This window comes from Parasteatoda tepidariorum, chromosome 5, assembly GCF_982258835.1.
Source record: "Parasteatoda tepidariorum strain Cologne lab strain chromosome 5, Ptep-v5.0, whole genome shotgun sequence".
In the NCBI taxonomy this organism is placed as follows: Eukaryota; Metazoa; Arthropoda; class Arachnida; order Araneae; family Theridiidae; genus Parasteatoda; species Parasteatoda tepidariorum.
The window spans coordinates 87,729,870-87,748,372 of record NC_141759.1 but is presented as its reverse complement, the minus strand read 5'-3'; the positions used below and the strand labels follow the sequence as shown (position 1 = coordinate 87,748,372).

Genomic DNA, 18,503 nt, shown 5'->3' with positions numbered 1-18,503 from the left:
ATAGTGATCCCGTAATTATCTATGCCACTGTTCATAACCGAAAACATCTCGTTCTTAACCCTTTTGAAGGCCGTGGTTAGTACACTTACCACCACGTTTTACCACTTTTAATTTAGATTTCCGTTTTTCAATAACTTCAGCTTTCTTGAAGTGAGTTTGAATGAAATTGGTAACCATTTGTCACTTTCAAAAAACGTGTAAAAGTTATAAAATACGTAATTCCTTTTGAAGTTTGTAGCATTTAAGGAATTTATTTTATAAATAAGGAAAAATAAAAGTCAGTAAGTTCCTAATAGGTCATGTTAAATATATTTACCACCAAAAAAATGGCGTTTTTATAAACTAAATGAGTTTTGTTTTTTTTTAATATCAATTACTGTTCTTAAAACAATTTCAATTCCAAAAATACTTTAATTTACCTTTACTAGAAATAAGGGGCCCATTAAAGGGTTAATAGATAAACCTAAAATAAAATTAAAAATAATTTCTTTCTTATAGGTATGAATTTTTTCCTACTCACTTTCTCCTATGAGTACTTTTTCCATAGTGATCCAGTAATTATCTATGCCACAGTTCATAACCGAAAACGTCTCGTTAACCCTTTTAAGGAAGGTGTAATTCTCAAAGGAGGATATGCATACAAAGCATATGTTTCAATGGTAATTAAAAAATTTTCGTCTTCTTAATCAATTTATTTAATTGAAACTTGAATTGAAAAGTAATCCTTCTTTAAATTGTATCCATATTTTATAACTTAAATCCTGTATTTTTAGTTACCCATTCAAGGATTTTTAAATAATATTCAAGATGGCTTTCAATCATGTGAAAGAGCATGAGAATAACTCTTCTTTAACAATAACAAGGCTTCCAACTTTTAAAGCTCTTTTACAAAAAAATTATGCTAATGGTGGATAAGTTTATGCTTCTGTGTATTACGGGGCAGCCAACTACTACGGTTTTTACAAAATATTTTATTGAGTGGTTTTAACAATTAAAAACTAAAAGTTTACACAATTTTTTGGTAATTTTTCCAATATTTTAAAATCCTCACCACGAGAGAGTTGGAATAAAGTGACTTTTTATAATAAGCTTTCGAATCATTTACATTTACAAGCAGGGCCCGACTTAGCCTAATTGGGGCCCTGAGCAAAAACTTCCTTGGGTCCCCCCTCTGCTTCTCTACTTCAGTAATGAAGAACCGAGCTTTATGGAGGTATTTAAAGTTTTCACGTCATTGTAGACAGCAAGAAAATTGATTAGAGCCTAAAATAGCTATAAAGTCCCGCCCGCCCCCTCCGAATGGTCAGATAAAATAGCGTTCTGTCCATTTTATTGATTTTCTGACAATTCTATGTCCATCATGCTGAATGCAGTTTTTTGATTGCTAACTTGTAATCCACCTGTGAGAAATTCATTTCTTTACTGACTTTAGGGCGGAATTCAGCTAAATTTTCTCAATTATGATGACTCAATTAAGCCAATCAGAAGCCTGTATTTTTGTAAACGTATCACATTTTGCGATATGTAAAAATACAGGCTTCTGATTGGCCAAATTTGTTCATCGTAACTGCGAAAATTTAGCTGAATTCCCCCCTAGATAGCCATGGATTTACGAAACATAGATTATGTTCATACGATAGATTAATGAAGAAACTAACGTAAAACTGATAGATTTCACACTTCACTGATATTTTGTTTTAAAAAAAGTTCTTTAAAGAAGGACACGTAAAATAAACTTTCTATTCAATTTGGGGGCCCCCTCTGATGTGGGGGGCCCCAAATGCCCCTGCCTTAGTCAGGTTCTGTTTACGAGTAGTTAATGTAAAAAATAATTTTAAATCAAATTTATAAAAAAAGTGAATTATAAATAATCATTATGAATTATGAATATATGAATTATGATATGAATCATATATGAATTATGATATCATATATGAATTATGATATCATATATGAATTATGATATCATATATGAATTATGAATATATGAATTATGATATGAATCATATATGAATTATGAATATATGAATTATGATATGAATCATATATGAATTATGATATCATATATGAATTATGATATGAATTATGATATCATATATGAATTATGAATTATGAATAGATGAATTATGAATAGATGAATTATGATATGAATCATATATGAATTATGAATAGATGAATTATGAATAGATGAATTATGATATGAATCATATATGAATTATGATATAATTCATATATGATTATTCATATATGATTACTTCATATATGATTATTCATATATGATTACTTCATATATGATTATTCATAATAGAGATATTATGAATAATCATATATGAATTATGAATAATCATTAAAGCATAAACTTAGCTAATACCGGAAGAAATTTTTCTAAGAAGCGTAAGAAGTTAGAAGGCGTGGTATTATTCTATGTATTGGAAATTTGATTTCGAAGTTATTTTAAACACTACTACGAATGATTAACTAGTTTAAATGATTTAAAATTCAATATGAAATGAATATTTGCTCCAGCGCTCTAGTGGTCAGGCGTTTAAAATGTTGGTAACTAAAAATGGGAAAACTAATTTAACTAATTGGAAACTTTTAATTGTCTACCACTCATGAAAATATTTTAAGAGAAGCGTATTGATTAATAGCCCATCTACTAGTTATCCCTCTCCATTTTGTAATTTTGGTTAAATTTTTAATTTGCGCTTTCTATTTTTTTTGTGCTTAATAAACTTTTGATGATACTATTATCAAAACTAAACATTTTAGTTTAAGTTTGAAAATGAACGTGTTTCTTTATTAAATTTAGAAAAAATAATCTTTGATAATTTTTAAAACTTCTTTAGATTTTATTTTTAAAAATGTAAAGTATTAAAATTATACGATTTATGGTTCTGAGTAAGTCATTTAAAAGTACATTGTCTGTTAGTAGATTTTTTTTTAAATTTAATTTTATTGTAGCTTAAAGTGATCAAAAACCCCTAGCAAAAATTTTACCTTAGCTCCCATCAATTAGGCTCAAGATTGGCTCAATATGGGCACTATAAGAATTTGCACCAAGGTACTAATATTAGGATACCTAGAAATTTTAATATTGGTCCTAAAGGTCAATATAAGGTCCTATATTGGCTAAACAATGAATATAAATTATCGAGTGAATCTTACAATTCTATTTAGAGCCAATATCAGAATAATAACGGCCCGTTGAACACTTATTGAGCCAAGATTCGTGAATATTGGTCCAACGAGCTCCCAAGTTACTTTTCTGCTTGGGGCAAACTGAATGATGCTTAAAACAATTTTTTGTTACTTACGTTCTGTTTTGTGTTCTGTTACTTCTGATGCTTAAAACAATTACGAAAAACCAAAGATATTTATCACAAATCTAAAAACAGACAAATATATAATACTAAACTACCTTTCAAAAAATGCTAATTGCAGAATTGCATCAATATAATTTCATCCGAAAAAAAAATAATAGAGAATCTAAAATACCGTGAACCTTATGCATGACATTGCGATTGAGTGACGGTCTTCTATTTTACACGCTTTACAAAATTCCGCTGAATAGAGTAAATATTATTGATCAGATTGAATATCATATGAATAATGATATATCATTCCGCTGAATAGAGATATTGTTGATTAGATTGAATATGAGATGAATAATGATATATTATTCCGCTGAATAGAGATATTATTGATTAGATTGAATATGAGATGAATAATGATATATTATTCCGCTGAATAGAAATATTATTGATTATATTGAATAAGAGATGAATAATGATATATTATTCCGCTGAATGGAGATATTATTGATTAGATTGAATATGAGACGAATGATGATAGATTATTATTGAAGTAATAATTGGTTAGATCAAGCAATCAGTTTATTTTTGAAAATCAAATAAAATTCATTAAAAGCATATGTAAAGAAACGTTTCCTGTCCGTCTCCATTCCCTCGCCAGTGAAGTTTAGTGGAGAGGAAAAGAAATAGTCAAACTACTTGAAAGAAATAGTCTTGAAAGAAATAGTCAAACTACATTAGTAGTCATTTTACATGTAAACTCATCGTAATGTCTAATTACTTAATTATTGTGTTTAGACTGAAGTTCTAAGATTACCATATCCTTATAGTACAAACTGTACTGACTACATTCGAATGTGGAAAAGAAACAATGGTACAGGACCTCTGACAGAAGTGGTAAATACAGAATTTTTATTCAATTTTAAATTGCTCGTTGCTTAATTATTTTAACCCTTTGCACTCGAAGTCCTTTCAACAGTTTAAAAAATGGACGCAACCACTAACAATTGGAAAGAGTTTTTTCTAACTTACCTTATAATACCCGGAGATCACTGAATGAAGTGGTAACTAAACATGAAGATAAAAAAAAGCATATGTAATATCGCAATTAGAGTGGTGAGTAATTTATAGTGGTAACTGACAATCACCTCTCTAGTGGAAAGGGTTAATTCTAGTTTTTGGTACTTTGTAACTTAAGGTATATTAAGCATATTCCAGATTTTAATGACTTGCGCGCTATTCCCCCCACTAAATAAAACCAAAATCATTTACGTAAATCATTATTTACAGTCATTAATTGATGATGCTGGAAAAATATTTCGATGTCAAAGTCAAAAAAAGTTTTTCTTGTAGAAAATATTAAGTTATCTATCCCTTATCACACATTAATTTTCTTAGATGTCCTCCTAAATATTTTGAATGCGTTTGCAGGGGGTATAAACAGCAATTGACAATTGCAGTCAATTTTTTTTATGTTCTTAATGAATTCAGAATGATGGAAAAGTCCTGAAAAACATCTTTTTACCTCCCAAAAAATGCTACTTTTTTAATTAAGAGCAATTAAAAATCGTGTACTTTCGTTTTCAGTTTAAAAAGGAAGTCACGTGACTTTTAAGAAAGTGACGCCATTCGAGCCTGACTCGCGTTTGTTTACACTTTTTCTCCTTGGTGATTTAACGCTTGTTTATGTGCCTAGTTGAACGTCGTTTGTTTTTTTAAAAATATTTTTTAAAATCGAAGTGTATTGCTTCTAAAATAGAAGGACACTTTGGGGGAAGATCTTTGATATCTTTTTTACCTAAACTAGAAGCATGAATAAATTTTTGGGATGAACCAACTGATGAAAGTTTAGATTTTTTCCAATAGCATTCTATTTCTGTTGGAGATGGTAGCGAACATTTTCGGTGAACCCAGAAAAGATATGCTATCATGTGCTTGCATCCTCCTGCGCTGGCCGCACAGTTATCGCACACTAATGAGTTTATGACCCCAGAAGATTCATCACATGTCAAAGTTATTGCATATGCTTTGGTTTTTATTTTATGCTCAGGAGTCATTTTCCCTTTAACAATGCAGATATCACTTTCTCGCTTAACTTGCACATAGCCTATAGCATTATCTCCATATGTTTGTCTTGCTGATCTGAAGTTAAAATATATATATATATATATATATATATATATATATATATATATATATATATATATATATATATATATATATATATATATATATATATATATATATATATATATATATATATAATATATATATATATATATATATATATATATATATATATATATATATATATATATATATATATATATATATATATATATATATATATATATAACTAACTCAGTGGCGCGACAGCCCATTAAGAGGGCCAAGGCCGACTGTGCCCATCTCAGTTTTCTTGACCTTGGGCTCTGGGGTGCAAGAGCATATGTTCCGGTCAGGTGGTCAGCCGAACGCGGAACCCCCAGTGTTAGTTCCCAAGCATGCTTGGTACTCATTTTATCGACCCACTGAAGGGATGAAAGGCTGAGTCGGCCTTGCCCGGCCCAAGGATCGAACCAAGGACCTGTGGCACGGCAGCGCGAAGCGCTACCACATATATATATATATATATATATATATATATATATATATATATATATATATATATATATATATATATATATATATATATATAAAAATATATATATATATATATATATATATATATATATATATATATATATATATATATATATATATATATATATATATATATATATATATATATATATATATATATATATATATATGTGAAAAAGATGATTTAAAAACTGAAAAACAGAATCTTATTAGACTAAACAACCAATTGAGACAGACCTGGCCTCCCCAAGGCCATAGTGTCGATAAAGAAGAAGAAGTTTTTTATAGCTTTCCTATGTCCATGTAATATTAGTTTGTGTTAATCGCTATTTCATATCTTTCTTTTCCGTAAAAATTCCAAAAGTTTCTGGAAACCTTAAATTATGAAATAGTTATTTAATATAAAATTTAGTATACATTAATTTTTTCTTTTTTTTACAGAATAGGGATAAAAACTATTATATTTTTTTAAATCCTTCAATATGCACACTATCTGCATAACTAGACGCTTTAAAATATAATGTAATAAAAATCTTTTTGATTTTTAATACATCATTCATAAAATGTACCAGTATCTTTCAAAATGGTTCATGTTATTATTTACACCTTGGATTTAACACTTTAAAAAATATTATGAAGCAAAACTTATTTTTAAATTTAATAAAAAAATTCGATAAAAAAACATTAGCAGGTGTAGTTAAAGTAAAATATACTAAAATTGAAGATGTGTATTTATGTTTGACAGTAGAAAGGGTAAAAATATTCTATAACTAGCTTGCCTCTGACTATTTCTTTAATTTTTTTTATAAATTAGAATCTAATTTTCTTTAATTTTATTTTATTAAATATTAATTTTTGATAAAACAATAATTTTTAATAAAAATAATAGCTTATTTATTTTTATAAAATCGTTTATAAATTATTTTTAATAAAATTGACTTCAATTAATTTTTAACTAAATTGATTTTAATAAAATTGATTGTAATTATTACAAAGTTGTTTATAATTGGTCTTTAATAAAATAATAACTTTAATTCAAATTAATTTTTAATAAAATAATACATTTTATTAAAATTAATTTTTAATAAAATAATTTTAATAAAAGAGTAAGTATAACGTTTATAATAATAATTTTGTGAGTAAATATAATTATTTGTTTTTGTGAGTAATAATAATTTAGTGTATAAGAATAGCGTTTAGTTTTATACCTTTATGAAAGTGGAAAGATGTTTTTAGTATACTTAAATCCTTGCTATATTTTAACGTGTACCTATATGTGTTATAACAAATCACCGTTCCATTTTCACACACAAAATTATTTACAGCCAGGGGCGCCGGTAGAATAAAATATAGGGGGGTGCAACCCTTTAACAAACTACCATCCCCACAAAAAAAAAGATTAAAACTATTCTGTATGATTGCAATTCTTGTTTGATTAATCAATTTTTTACATAAAATTTTATAACTAAATTGCTTTTCTATTTATTTTTAATTGCTTAAAGAAAATCCAGGGTAGTGCAAGTGCACCTCCTTGCCGACGCCCTTATTTACAGCTACAGTTTATAAATAAACAAATTTATACCTTTGAGCCTTTATGCCTTTGATTTCAGGCGAAATGAAATCTTGGTTCGTTCGAAAAAAATCCATAATCATCTCTTCAGTAACTTGCGGCAAATTGTCCGTTTGAGCTTTTTGAAACCCCTCTTCCATTTTGATTCTATATATGCAATAGATTTCAAAATATTTGCTGCTAAATACGCATTTAAATACACGCGGGAAAATTTGGAAAAAATAAGTTAAAGAAGAGCTAGTTAAAACCGCAAGAAAGAAAATACATAATAACAACGGGAAGGTCGTGAGGAGTAAGGCTCTAATGACGTCACACCAATCAGCGGTCGTTTTCGAGTGAGGGCGTTTTCGCTCAAATTAAAATATTAATAATTAAATAAATATTTATTTGTCAGAGTTAAAAATTATATTTTCGTAATCAGGAAATCAATCTTAAGAAGTAATGACTATAATTTGGAAAATTTAAGAGATGCTGCAATTGTCCATTGAGGCATTTTTAATAATAAATAAGAATCCCATTTTATTACTATATTGCATATTAAGCATGATTAGCTCTATAGTTTTTCACATTTTATTACTATATTGCATATTAACCATGATAAGCTCTATAGTTTCTCCCATTTTATTACTATATTGCATATTAACCATGATAAGCTCTATAGTTTTTCGCATTTTATTACTATATTGCATATGAACCATGATTAGTTCTATAGTTTTTCCCATTTTATTACTATATTGCATATGAACCATGATAAACTCTATAGTTTTTCCCATTTTATTACTATATTGCATACTAACCATGATAAGCTCTATAGTTTTTTCCATTTTATTACTATATTGCATATTAACCATGATAAGCTCTATAGTTTTTTGCATTTTATTACTATTTTGCATATTAACCATGATAAGCTCTATAGTTTTTCCCATTTTATTACTATATTGCATATTAAGCATGATTAGCTCTATAGTTTTTCCCATTTTATTGCTGTATTGCATATTAAGCATGATTAGCTCTATAGTTTTTCCCATTTTATTACTATATTGCATATTAACCATGATAAGCTCTATAGTTTTTCGCATTTTATTACTATATTGCATATGAACCATGATTAGCTCTCTAGTTTTTATGCTCAAATGAATGTGGGAGGATTTACAAGATTAAGCTTTTTTTTTTTAATAAATCCGTAGACGGTTTTAAATTTTGGATCAATAACAATTTCCTTTATTTTATATTTTAAAATTAAGCTTTTGGTTATGAAATGTTTAGCTTCGTTAACTTAATTTTGTTTATACAGGAATGTATTGAATATTGTAAATTGGACAAAATTCGTTCTTCAGGATTATGCGTTGATGATCAAATTGCGTATTCGCACATGGAGGAACTTTGTGAAGAGGGTAAGCTTGATTTATTGCTTAATTAATGTTCCTTTTAAAGTAAAAGTTTCGACATTTTTAATAACTACTAAATTTTAGCGAAAAACTTAACCATGCAAAAGCTTTAAATCGATTATTTTTTTAAATTATTGCATGAAAAGTTACTCACATTTTATCATTAATTAATTCTTACTTGTACTCACAGTACTTGATCCTTAATTTTGATATAAAATTTGCAGATGAAACAACTATGACGAAGGAAATTTTAGAGCATTGTAATTCAATGTGTCATCCTGCATGCCAGTAAGTCAAAAGAATTGTTCATTACATTTGAGATCTTTTTGATTTCTGATTTGCGAAATAAAAGAAAATTTGTCACATACTTTTGGAAGGCTTGGGGCAGTATAAGCAGTATAACAATAAGCAACACTTTCTCAAAAGGTGACATTTTTGTATCATACTGTTCCTTTAATTGCAAGTAATAATAGCCACTCGCAAGCATTTGATTACTTTTTCAGGGTTTCCCTGGAGAAAAAAAATAGTTACTACATTTTCTCAAAGCTGTTGAAAAATATTTGAATTTTGCTTCTACTTGAAGATTGCCTAAACTTACCTACAATTTTTTACTCACATATGTGTCTTCTTTGAACTAATTTTTTAATAGATATGAATAATTTGAAACATTATTTTTGGTTTCTCAAATTTGCAATCCCTTTATAAAAAAAAATTTCTTATTATGAAATCCCAGTTTTATTTCATTGACCTTAAAAATTTTAACACATTGCATTCAGGAAACAGCACAGTCATAGTCTGGAAAATTACCCTAGGCTTTTAGGCCCCGAAGGGTCCTTTTACCTTTCCATCGTGATCTTGATTTTGCGCCTATATGATATTGTGTTTTGCCTATATGATATTGAGCTTAGCATCTATCAAAGATAGTGGTGAGGATCCGAATTAACTTGGCCCTTGGAAAGGTCTTGTGTAAAATTAAATCTAGGTATTCGGGCCTTAAAAAAGCCCTTTTTTTGGGGGGGGGGGGGGTAATAAGTAATAAGTTTAATTAAATTTTTTCGATAGTATTGCATCGCTGGGGAGGAAATGAGCACTGGGTCTAATCTTAGTATCTTCTCTGAGCATTTCTGCTTCAAATATTTTATTGAAATTTGCTGCTTTACATTTTAATGCTTTCTTATAAAATTGTGTTTAATTCTACTATGGACTCAGTAAGGGTTTTAATTTTGAAATCTCTGTGAATTGCGGTGTTTCTTATAAAATATGGTAGGCCGCACATTTTTCTGAGTAATTGATTTTGAAAGGTATTTAATTTCTTAGCTTGATTTTTATTAAAATTGCACCATGCGGGGGATGCATAAGTTCAAATTGGTCTGATTTATGTAATATAAATGCAACCTTTTTTTTTAAATACATTTTTGAATAAGGGCCCAATAGGCAATTGAGTTTGTTATGAATACCATGGGCTTCAGCCACTATTGATTTTATGTGATCATCCCAAGTTAATTTGCTGTTGATTGTCAGCCCTAAGAAGGTGGCATGATTTACTATAGGGATTTGATTATCGTAAAATGTTAGATCATTTTGAATGGTTTGTTTCCTGGGTTTTTTAATTATTAATAGGTTGGATTTTTGAGCATCGATATCTATTTTCCAGTTTGTGCACCAGGTTTCAAAAATATTTATTTTGTCTTGTAGTTTTTTTATTGAATTATTTTTGGATTTAACTATTATGCCAGTATCATCTTCAAAAAAGACAGTAAGGCTATTATGATAACTTTTTTTTATTGGAAAATCTTGATTGTAGAAGAGATAAAGTATGGGTCCAAGGATACTTCCTTGAGGCAGCCCAGCTTTGATGTTACGTTTTGTGGAGAGTATATCATTAATTTTAAATGCTCTATTGTTAAAATGTTTTCAGTAGTAAAATAATATCACTACTGAATTTTAATTTGATTAATTTATTAATTAGTCCTGCATGACAGACTCGATCAAACGCATTTTAACATCCAGCATAAGAAATGCTGAGCATTGGAGAAACAAAAAATGCAACTGCCAACTACTATGTTTTTTTGCAAATTATTTATAGAGTGGTGAACTACTGCTTTCAGAATTTTGCTAAATTTGGCTTGTCATAAAATAAATCAATTTTTAAAACTTCAGCAAGGTGGCGCTTTATGTGAACTTTTAAAATATTCACGTGTAGAGGGGGAGCACAATTTTCATTCACATTTACAAAACTGAGAATCATACATTAAAAGAAAAGTTTAGATATAAACGAAAGAATTTTCATACAAAGCACAAAACGTTGAAAATATCCTGCAACTTTTTTTAAATGTTACTACTCTGGTACATATGTTTGCTGTTTATACTTTTATTTATCTATTTCAAAAAATTCAGTGATGATTTTTTTTTCTAGCGAGGAAATATATGAAGTGAAATACGACGAGCTACAATTCCTTCATCACTTGGTAAGGAAAATTATTAAAATATCATGTAATTGCAAAAGTTCGTGCCAGACATGATAAAGGCCATACAGAAAAGATGTTAGATTTTAATCGTTTTGTCAGTTGATCACATTAAAATTGACGATAATAATTCCTTTGCAAATATACTCTTCCTGCAATTCGGACAGGAACTAAACTTTTGCAGTAACTTAAAAAATATTCCTTCCCGTTATTTTAAATCGATTCCAATCGAATTCAATAAAAAGTGAAATGAGCATAATCAATGTAGAATTTTGTGCCTGACAACTTAACCAAGCCGTTAGAAAATTTAAATTTCGATTTTCTCATTTATTTTTAATTTCTTTCAGGTGAAATTATTAAAAAATGTGCAATCGTCATTTTCTTAAGTCAGCTACAAATGTTGGAAAAATGATTTAAAAAATAATCTCTTTGAATTAAGCGCATAAAAATCAAATTACCATTTTTTTTAAAGCATCTTAGTGCTTGGTTTTATATAGCTCGAAAAATAGTCATCAAATTCAAGTTTGATTTTGATTCCATTTATTTTTAGCTTGTTCTCAATTTAAAATATGAAAAATGGGCAGAATTGAATCTTTCTAAAATCAGATACTGAGTCGGAAAAAAAATATTCTGAAAAGAATTAAAAATATTAAAATCAGTTTTCAAATTTTTTCAAAACTTGCGAGAGCTTTGATTGTACCTCGGAAAAGAATCTCAAAATTTAGGTATGATTTGAATTTATTTATTTTTAATTTGCACTAGTTAAAATAATGTAAAAAAAATATGATCATTAACATTTTCTTAAACAGGTTGATAAAAAAAAAAATTATCTCTTTGCATTCCGGCTTTACTTTACTCTTTACTTTTTGACTTTACTTTTCAATTTCATTTTTTTTTTTTCAAATCTCGTACTTCAACTTACTTCTTTTTATTTTCAGTGTAAAAAAAAGGATGAAGCTTGCAAGTAAGTAAGAAACAAACGATTTTATGATAACAAAAAAAGTTTACGGATATAACAATTTTTTTCCTTACATACCATAATTCATTACAACTCCACATCATGAAGATAATGCCTTACATTTCAATATCACTAGTTTAATAAACTAAAACTAGAGATCAAAGTTTTTCTAGAGTCTTTTTAAAAGGATAGATCCTCATTTGTGTCATTCGTTTAATACCATAATGTATTGAATAAGAGAAATAAAAATACACAAGCTACATACTTTGTTTCTCAAAATAATATTTTTAATTTATTTTTTGACTGAGTGTACGAGTCTATAAAAACGAGTAGATTTGCATACAGACAAGTCTTTATGTAAAATACTTAATTGTTTCTTAAAAATAACACTTAAGCAAAAACAAACTGCTAACTTAGCGTATTTCATCATAAGCTGAAATGTATTATCGCCTTCTCCTACCACTTCTTATGTTGCAGAGAAGTGAAGACACTTAATAGTCATTCAAGTGAATTTTAAAACATCCTAGTTAGGAATACATTATTAAATTGCAAAAAAAACTGAACTTGTTGAGAAAAATTGATTACAGATTTGAAATCATCGACGCGAAAATATCAAAGATCCGTTCAAAAATTTCATGTACGAAAGAAGGGATGCTGTCAAAAAAAAAATAAAAAAATGATGCTACAAAGTGTTATCAAATGGAATTTTATTTAATATTCCCAATACATGCATGATAAATGACGACAATTGAAAGTGTGAGAAAGAAACACTGTTGATTAAAATACATCAAAGAGACTGTATGAACGCTGATAAAACGTCGAAATATTACTAAAAAAAATAATATTGTAAAAAGTATTGTAATAAGAACTTTGATTGAAACAAATGCTTATTCAGGACTTTAGAAAACATTATGTTGCTTTAAGAAATTATTTAAAAAAATTTAAATTCATGTATTCCAAATTGAATAATCCAATTGTGAAATGAAATTATACAATCGGATTGATTCAATTGTACATATAATTAGATTGAATCACTAGATTAAAAAATTTGATTGAATCATTAGATTGACTATATCATTAGATTGAAAAATTCTTGACATTTGTTTACAGATGTTTACATGTTTGCTATATTTTTCAGAAGTGCATTCATTACCCTCCAAGTTTTTTTTCGAAACTTCAGATTAACAGAACGCATTTATGAGCCAAAGTATAGGGTAAGTTTTAGACAATTAAAATTGAAAGGCTTATTTAAAGTCAATAATAATTTCATTTTATTAGAAAACTCTAATCAGTGAAAACAAAAATAGTTTACCATTAATAAGCATATTAAATTTTAGTTCTGCATAAGCTGAGGGGGGGCAGCTCATATACATAATGTTCCATAATTACCATTCCTAATTCCTTTTTTTTTTTAGAACTTTTGTCATAAATTAAATTAAATCTGGCAAGGTTGTAGCGTTTCATGCTTTCGTGTCACAGGTTTGGGGCTCTATCCTCCAACCGGTTAGGGTTGACTCATCTTTTTCACCTTTTCTCTGAGTCGATAAAATGAGTACCAACTTGGGGACGAAACCCTTTTGAGGGACAGAAGACCCTGGCCCACCACGAACTAAAACGCCATTGAGATCAGTTTTAAGTTTCACATTAGGGGTCATAGCTAATATTTAATCAAGGAAATAAATGCTTTTGAAAGCCATCGCTATTTACAGAAGTAAGATCGAAAAAAAAAAACATCAAAACCAGTGTAATTGCCAGAAATTGAAGCTGTTGAATTTCTAAATAATTAAAATTAATTTTGATAATTACCTATCAACTCCTCTTAATTTTTACCATCCATCCAAAATTTGTGTATGCTTGTAATCCTTCTTTTCCTCAATGGTAATTTGTCAGATTTTGATAAAGTTTTGGACAAATTTAAGACCCTTAATGCACTTTATATAATTTTTAACAAAGATTCTAATGTTATATATTTAAGGTGGTGATTGAAAAACATCCCATATTCGAGTTGTCCAGCTGCAAAACATGATAAGCCCTTTCGAGATTTGTTTTGTTTCTTATAATTTGAAAAAGAATAACGTCTCTAGCATTTACTTCCGGCGGGAAAAAAAAAAGAAAGTTATTATCTATACGCATAAGAGTCTGCCAATAACAGATATTATTTCCATTATTACAAATGTATGTATATGAATATATTGTAGATAAAATCAACTCGAACTTCCCAAGGAATCGTACTGTATCTAAAATAAAATAAAAGTAGCTAAAGTAAGAAAATAAAAATTTATTTTAATAAATTGGTATTCACCACCACGCTTTACATTTTCAAATAAATATGTTTAATTGCAAAATCTGTATTTAATGCATTTAATTTTTAAGTGAAAGCAAACAAAAAGAAATTTGTAACTTTTTTATTACAATGTTGATATCACTTTTTAAATTTTTAAAGGACTGTGCGAATCTTAATAAATGAAAGCGTTGATAATTTAAGACATAAGCGTTACTGCCAACTTTTACGCATTTCAAAAAAGCTTTTGCAATCTGGTAGTAAACTAACTATTGGAGTGAAATTGTAGGCTAATACTTTATTTACCTTTCGCCATCAGATGAAAAACTATAAAATATCCAGAGATGCCAACTTGCTCCAGACAGCAAATATATTTTTTAAAGTGGTAGTTTATCAATTGTGATTCCTGGTTTAACAAAATGAAGTTAGAAGATTTTTATCTACCACTATTTCCAAATAATTCGAAGGCTTATACTATTCCCCACTTTATAGTGTTCATGCCATGCTATGCCTTTTAAAAAAGCAAGCAAAAATAGTCAAATATTTGCAAAATTTACTTGGTAGTTAATTACCGTTTTTTTAATTATTTTGCCGTGTCCGGAGCAGTTGGCATCTCCGAATATCTAGCTAGTCCTCTTTATGTATTTTTAAACTAATTAAATGTAAAGGTAATTCAAAGCACATCAAATCAAATTTGTTGAAACTGGAATCAAACATGAGAGCAAAAAATTGTACAACCACATTTAATATAAAACTAAACTCTCTCGTAAAACCCAAAAAAGTTGGCAAGTATGCTTAAAAACTTGTAGTAATTAGCTTCTTCTTCTTCTCTTAAGCATTAAAAAATCGTTCCTAAAATAATTTTTGCTCTCAAATATGTTCACTTTAAAGTGAAATTTATTTTTATAAATACAAATAATTTAATACAAATGAATATTTTTCAATTTTTGCTATTACTTCAAAAAAAATTTAGATCATTGCTACTCTGATAAGATTATAAGAAATGGCACCAGAAAGAAAAATAATAACAATGTACTCAAGATGAAAAGCTTCAGCAGCGTTCAAAAACTGAAGCAAAATTACGTAACCACGTACGTAATACGTTATCTACGTAGCCTGTCCTAGGAAGTTACAATGGAAATCTACTTGGCCCATTCTAGAAGGTTGCAATGGAAAAACGGGAATCTGTATGGTCCTTCCTCGGAAGATACAATAAAAAAATCGAAAGTTACTATAGAAAACAAAAATCTACATGACCAGTTCAAAACAGTAAAATCTGGGTAAAAAACCGGTAAGAAAATCATTTCATTCCAGCTTGTTCCGGAAAAAGTAGACTATTCAAGACAACAAAGATTATTTTAACTGTTATAACATACATGTAGGACTGTTTCTTGCTCGTGGGAAAGTATTTAGTGATAAATAGTTTTTTTTAAAAACAAGAACATATTTTATTCCTCCCATAAACAATCTACAAATAAAGTGATTTTCCTTTCAGTTCTTCCTCTTTTCCCTCTTACTTTCGTCTTGGTGACAAGGAAAAACATAATGATAAGTAGCCCGCCTTCGAAAAAGATCATCGGCAAAACATGAGTTTGCGTTCTTTAAATTTTTCATTGCATTCACCGTCTGTTAAATAATAAGGGCAGTGAGTAACTGTGCATAATACCTCACAAAATGGTAATGGACACATCTCAAATGATATATTTTTCTTGTATTTTACAGGAAGTGGAACTTTTCAGCTACATCGGAGGATACATGGGAATAAGGCTAGGATTGAGTTTAGTTTCAGTGTTTGATTTCTTCGAATCACTTTGCTTAGTGCTTTATTACCCTATCAAGAAAAGAATCAAAAAGGACAACTAACTAAAAGATGCTATTTAAACTTGCCAAAGAGGAAGACTTCAAGAAACACTTCGACATTTACGTTTTTATTTTATTTATTTGTTCATTTTATTTATTTATGTATTTATTTTTTATATTTATGTATTTATTTTTTATATTTATGTATTTATTTTTTATATTTATTTATTTTTCTTAACAACATGTTTACTTTAGTGATTGTGAACAAAAAGAGAAATGTTTGTAAACTCAGGATGCTCAGTAATCACTATCGTTACATGAACTTTTAGAATTATGTGTAATTTAAAAAAAAAAAAGTTCATTTCGGGTCATAAATTGATACGATAAGAGAAAAAAAATCGATTTAAAAATTTGATGATTTAATAACTGAAGAGAGCTGGAATAAATACGTATCTTGTGTATTTGACGAGTCTACTATCTCTGCATTACACTGCTGAGAAGAATATATGATTCGCCTCATTCAGGCCGAGCAGCTCTCATTTTGAATCGATCTGAATAAAAATTTGTTTTACAGTGAACCGGCGTTGTCTATGATGCGCTTTCCTATTAAAAATTCAGACACTGTTATAATATCAAAATCTGCATTACTGCCGGAGGAAGCAAAGAACAGTTGAAAAGTTATTAGTAAAAATACCTTCCCTTTTTTCCAGCAATCAAACTGGTTTTCGTGTTTTTTTACAACCATTATTTTCAATAAATATTTCTCAACTTTTAATAAGGCTTTTTCCTTTCTTAAATATTTATTTGCTGCCTTTTATGATAAAGTTTTTTTTTACTATAATTTGGACCAAAAATTTTGAAAATCTCTTATGATTAGATCTGTGATTGTGGAACATCCTGTAGAAATGAATCAAACATCAACAACGTTTAACATAATTTATTTATGAATACAATTTATTTATTAATATTGGTGGTAATTTCTTTTTCAATTCGAAATTGTTTGTTCAAGAAAAAAATAACAATGCATAATATTTGCTGCTATTAGATATAATCCTTTGTAGTTGTGTCGAAAAAATACTCTTCCGATTTCGTCGTTAAGCATCGACTGTAACTTTTATATCTGTAAAAAAATGGTTATTCGCTTTGATTATATGTTATCTTGTATGAAAGAATGAAATTGTGTCATAAAAATTTTCATTTGCTTAAAATTTATTTTTACCTTCTGCATAACTGTCAACTTTTACAATTTCTTAAAAGAATCTTTTGTAGTGAAAAAGAACTAACTATTGAATTATCATTTGTAAGGAGAATTCGTTCACTTTTCGTCAACACTAACAATTGTACTCGATTTATTATCAAGGCTTTTACATGTGCTATTTTTATTATTCCTTTTTTCAAATATTTATATATAGCATCAAATGAATAAATTATTAAAGCATAAATTTTGCTACCAGTTTATATATATAAAAAACAGAGAATATTTGAAAAAGTGGGCTGTTGTGTGGTGTCTTCTTTAATTTATAATTTTTTATATTTTAATTACATTAATAATATACTCAATTTATTGAATTGTATTTAATTTTTGTTATCGTACTTCGTAATTGCTTAAAACAATAAAAAATTACAAGAACGAAAAGTATCTAGATTAATGGCTATTATCTAAATGCAACAATTTAATAAAATTTTGATTTTAAACAGTGTTTTTTTTTTCTGTAGATCTTAATCACAGAAAATTTGATGTAAAATATAATATTTTTTATTCTCATATAGTCTTGCGACTGCACTGTGTTGAGCAGTAGCTGCCTTCATGTACAGTCTTGGCCAGCAGAATTTTGCTTGCAAAAGCACGATCTTCTAGTAAGATTTATGCGAATTCTATAACTATAAAATTACTTCTCCCTTCTCCATCACTTAAAAGCATAACTTCCAGAGTAGAATGACGTATATAGATTTGTTTGATCCATTGATTTATCATGCATTGGTGTATAAAACAATTTTATTTGGGGGGGGGGGAGGTTTTTAAGTGCAAAGATAATTGCCACGTTAAAACAATATTACTAGTGCTAAGAAAACGTTTACACATC

General features: G+C 28.3%; 1 protein-coding gene across 2 annotated transcripts; it reads left to right on the top strand.

The window, feature by feature from the left end:
• The first annotated feature begins 8,524 nt into the window (after positions 1-8,524).
• On the top strand, positions 8,525-18,045 carry LOC107450681 (uncharacterized). 2 transcript variants are annotated; one of them, XM_016066533.5, is made up of 6 exons: positions 8,525-8,921; positions 9,140-9,203; positions 11,332-11,383; positions 12,319-12,344; positions 13,477-13,552; positions 16,342-18,045. In XM_016066533.5, exons 1-6 carry the CDS (start codon positions 8,786-8,788, stop codon positions 16,480-16,482), a joined length of 495 nt encoding a protein of 164 aa, XP_015922019.2. In that variant the 5' UTR covers positions 8,525-8,785; the 3' UTR covers positions 16,483-18,045. The 2 variants fall into 2 exon arrangements, with proteins under 2 accessions (XP_015922019.2, XP_015922020.2); XM_016066534.5 differs by lacking the exons at positions 11,332-11,383; positions 12,319-12,344.
• Positions 18,046-18,503: the final 458 nt, after the last annotated feature.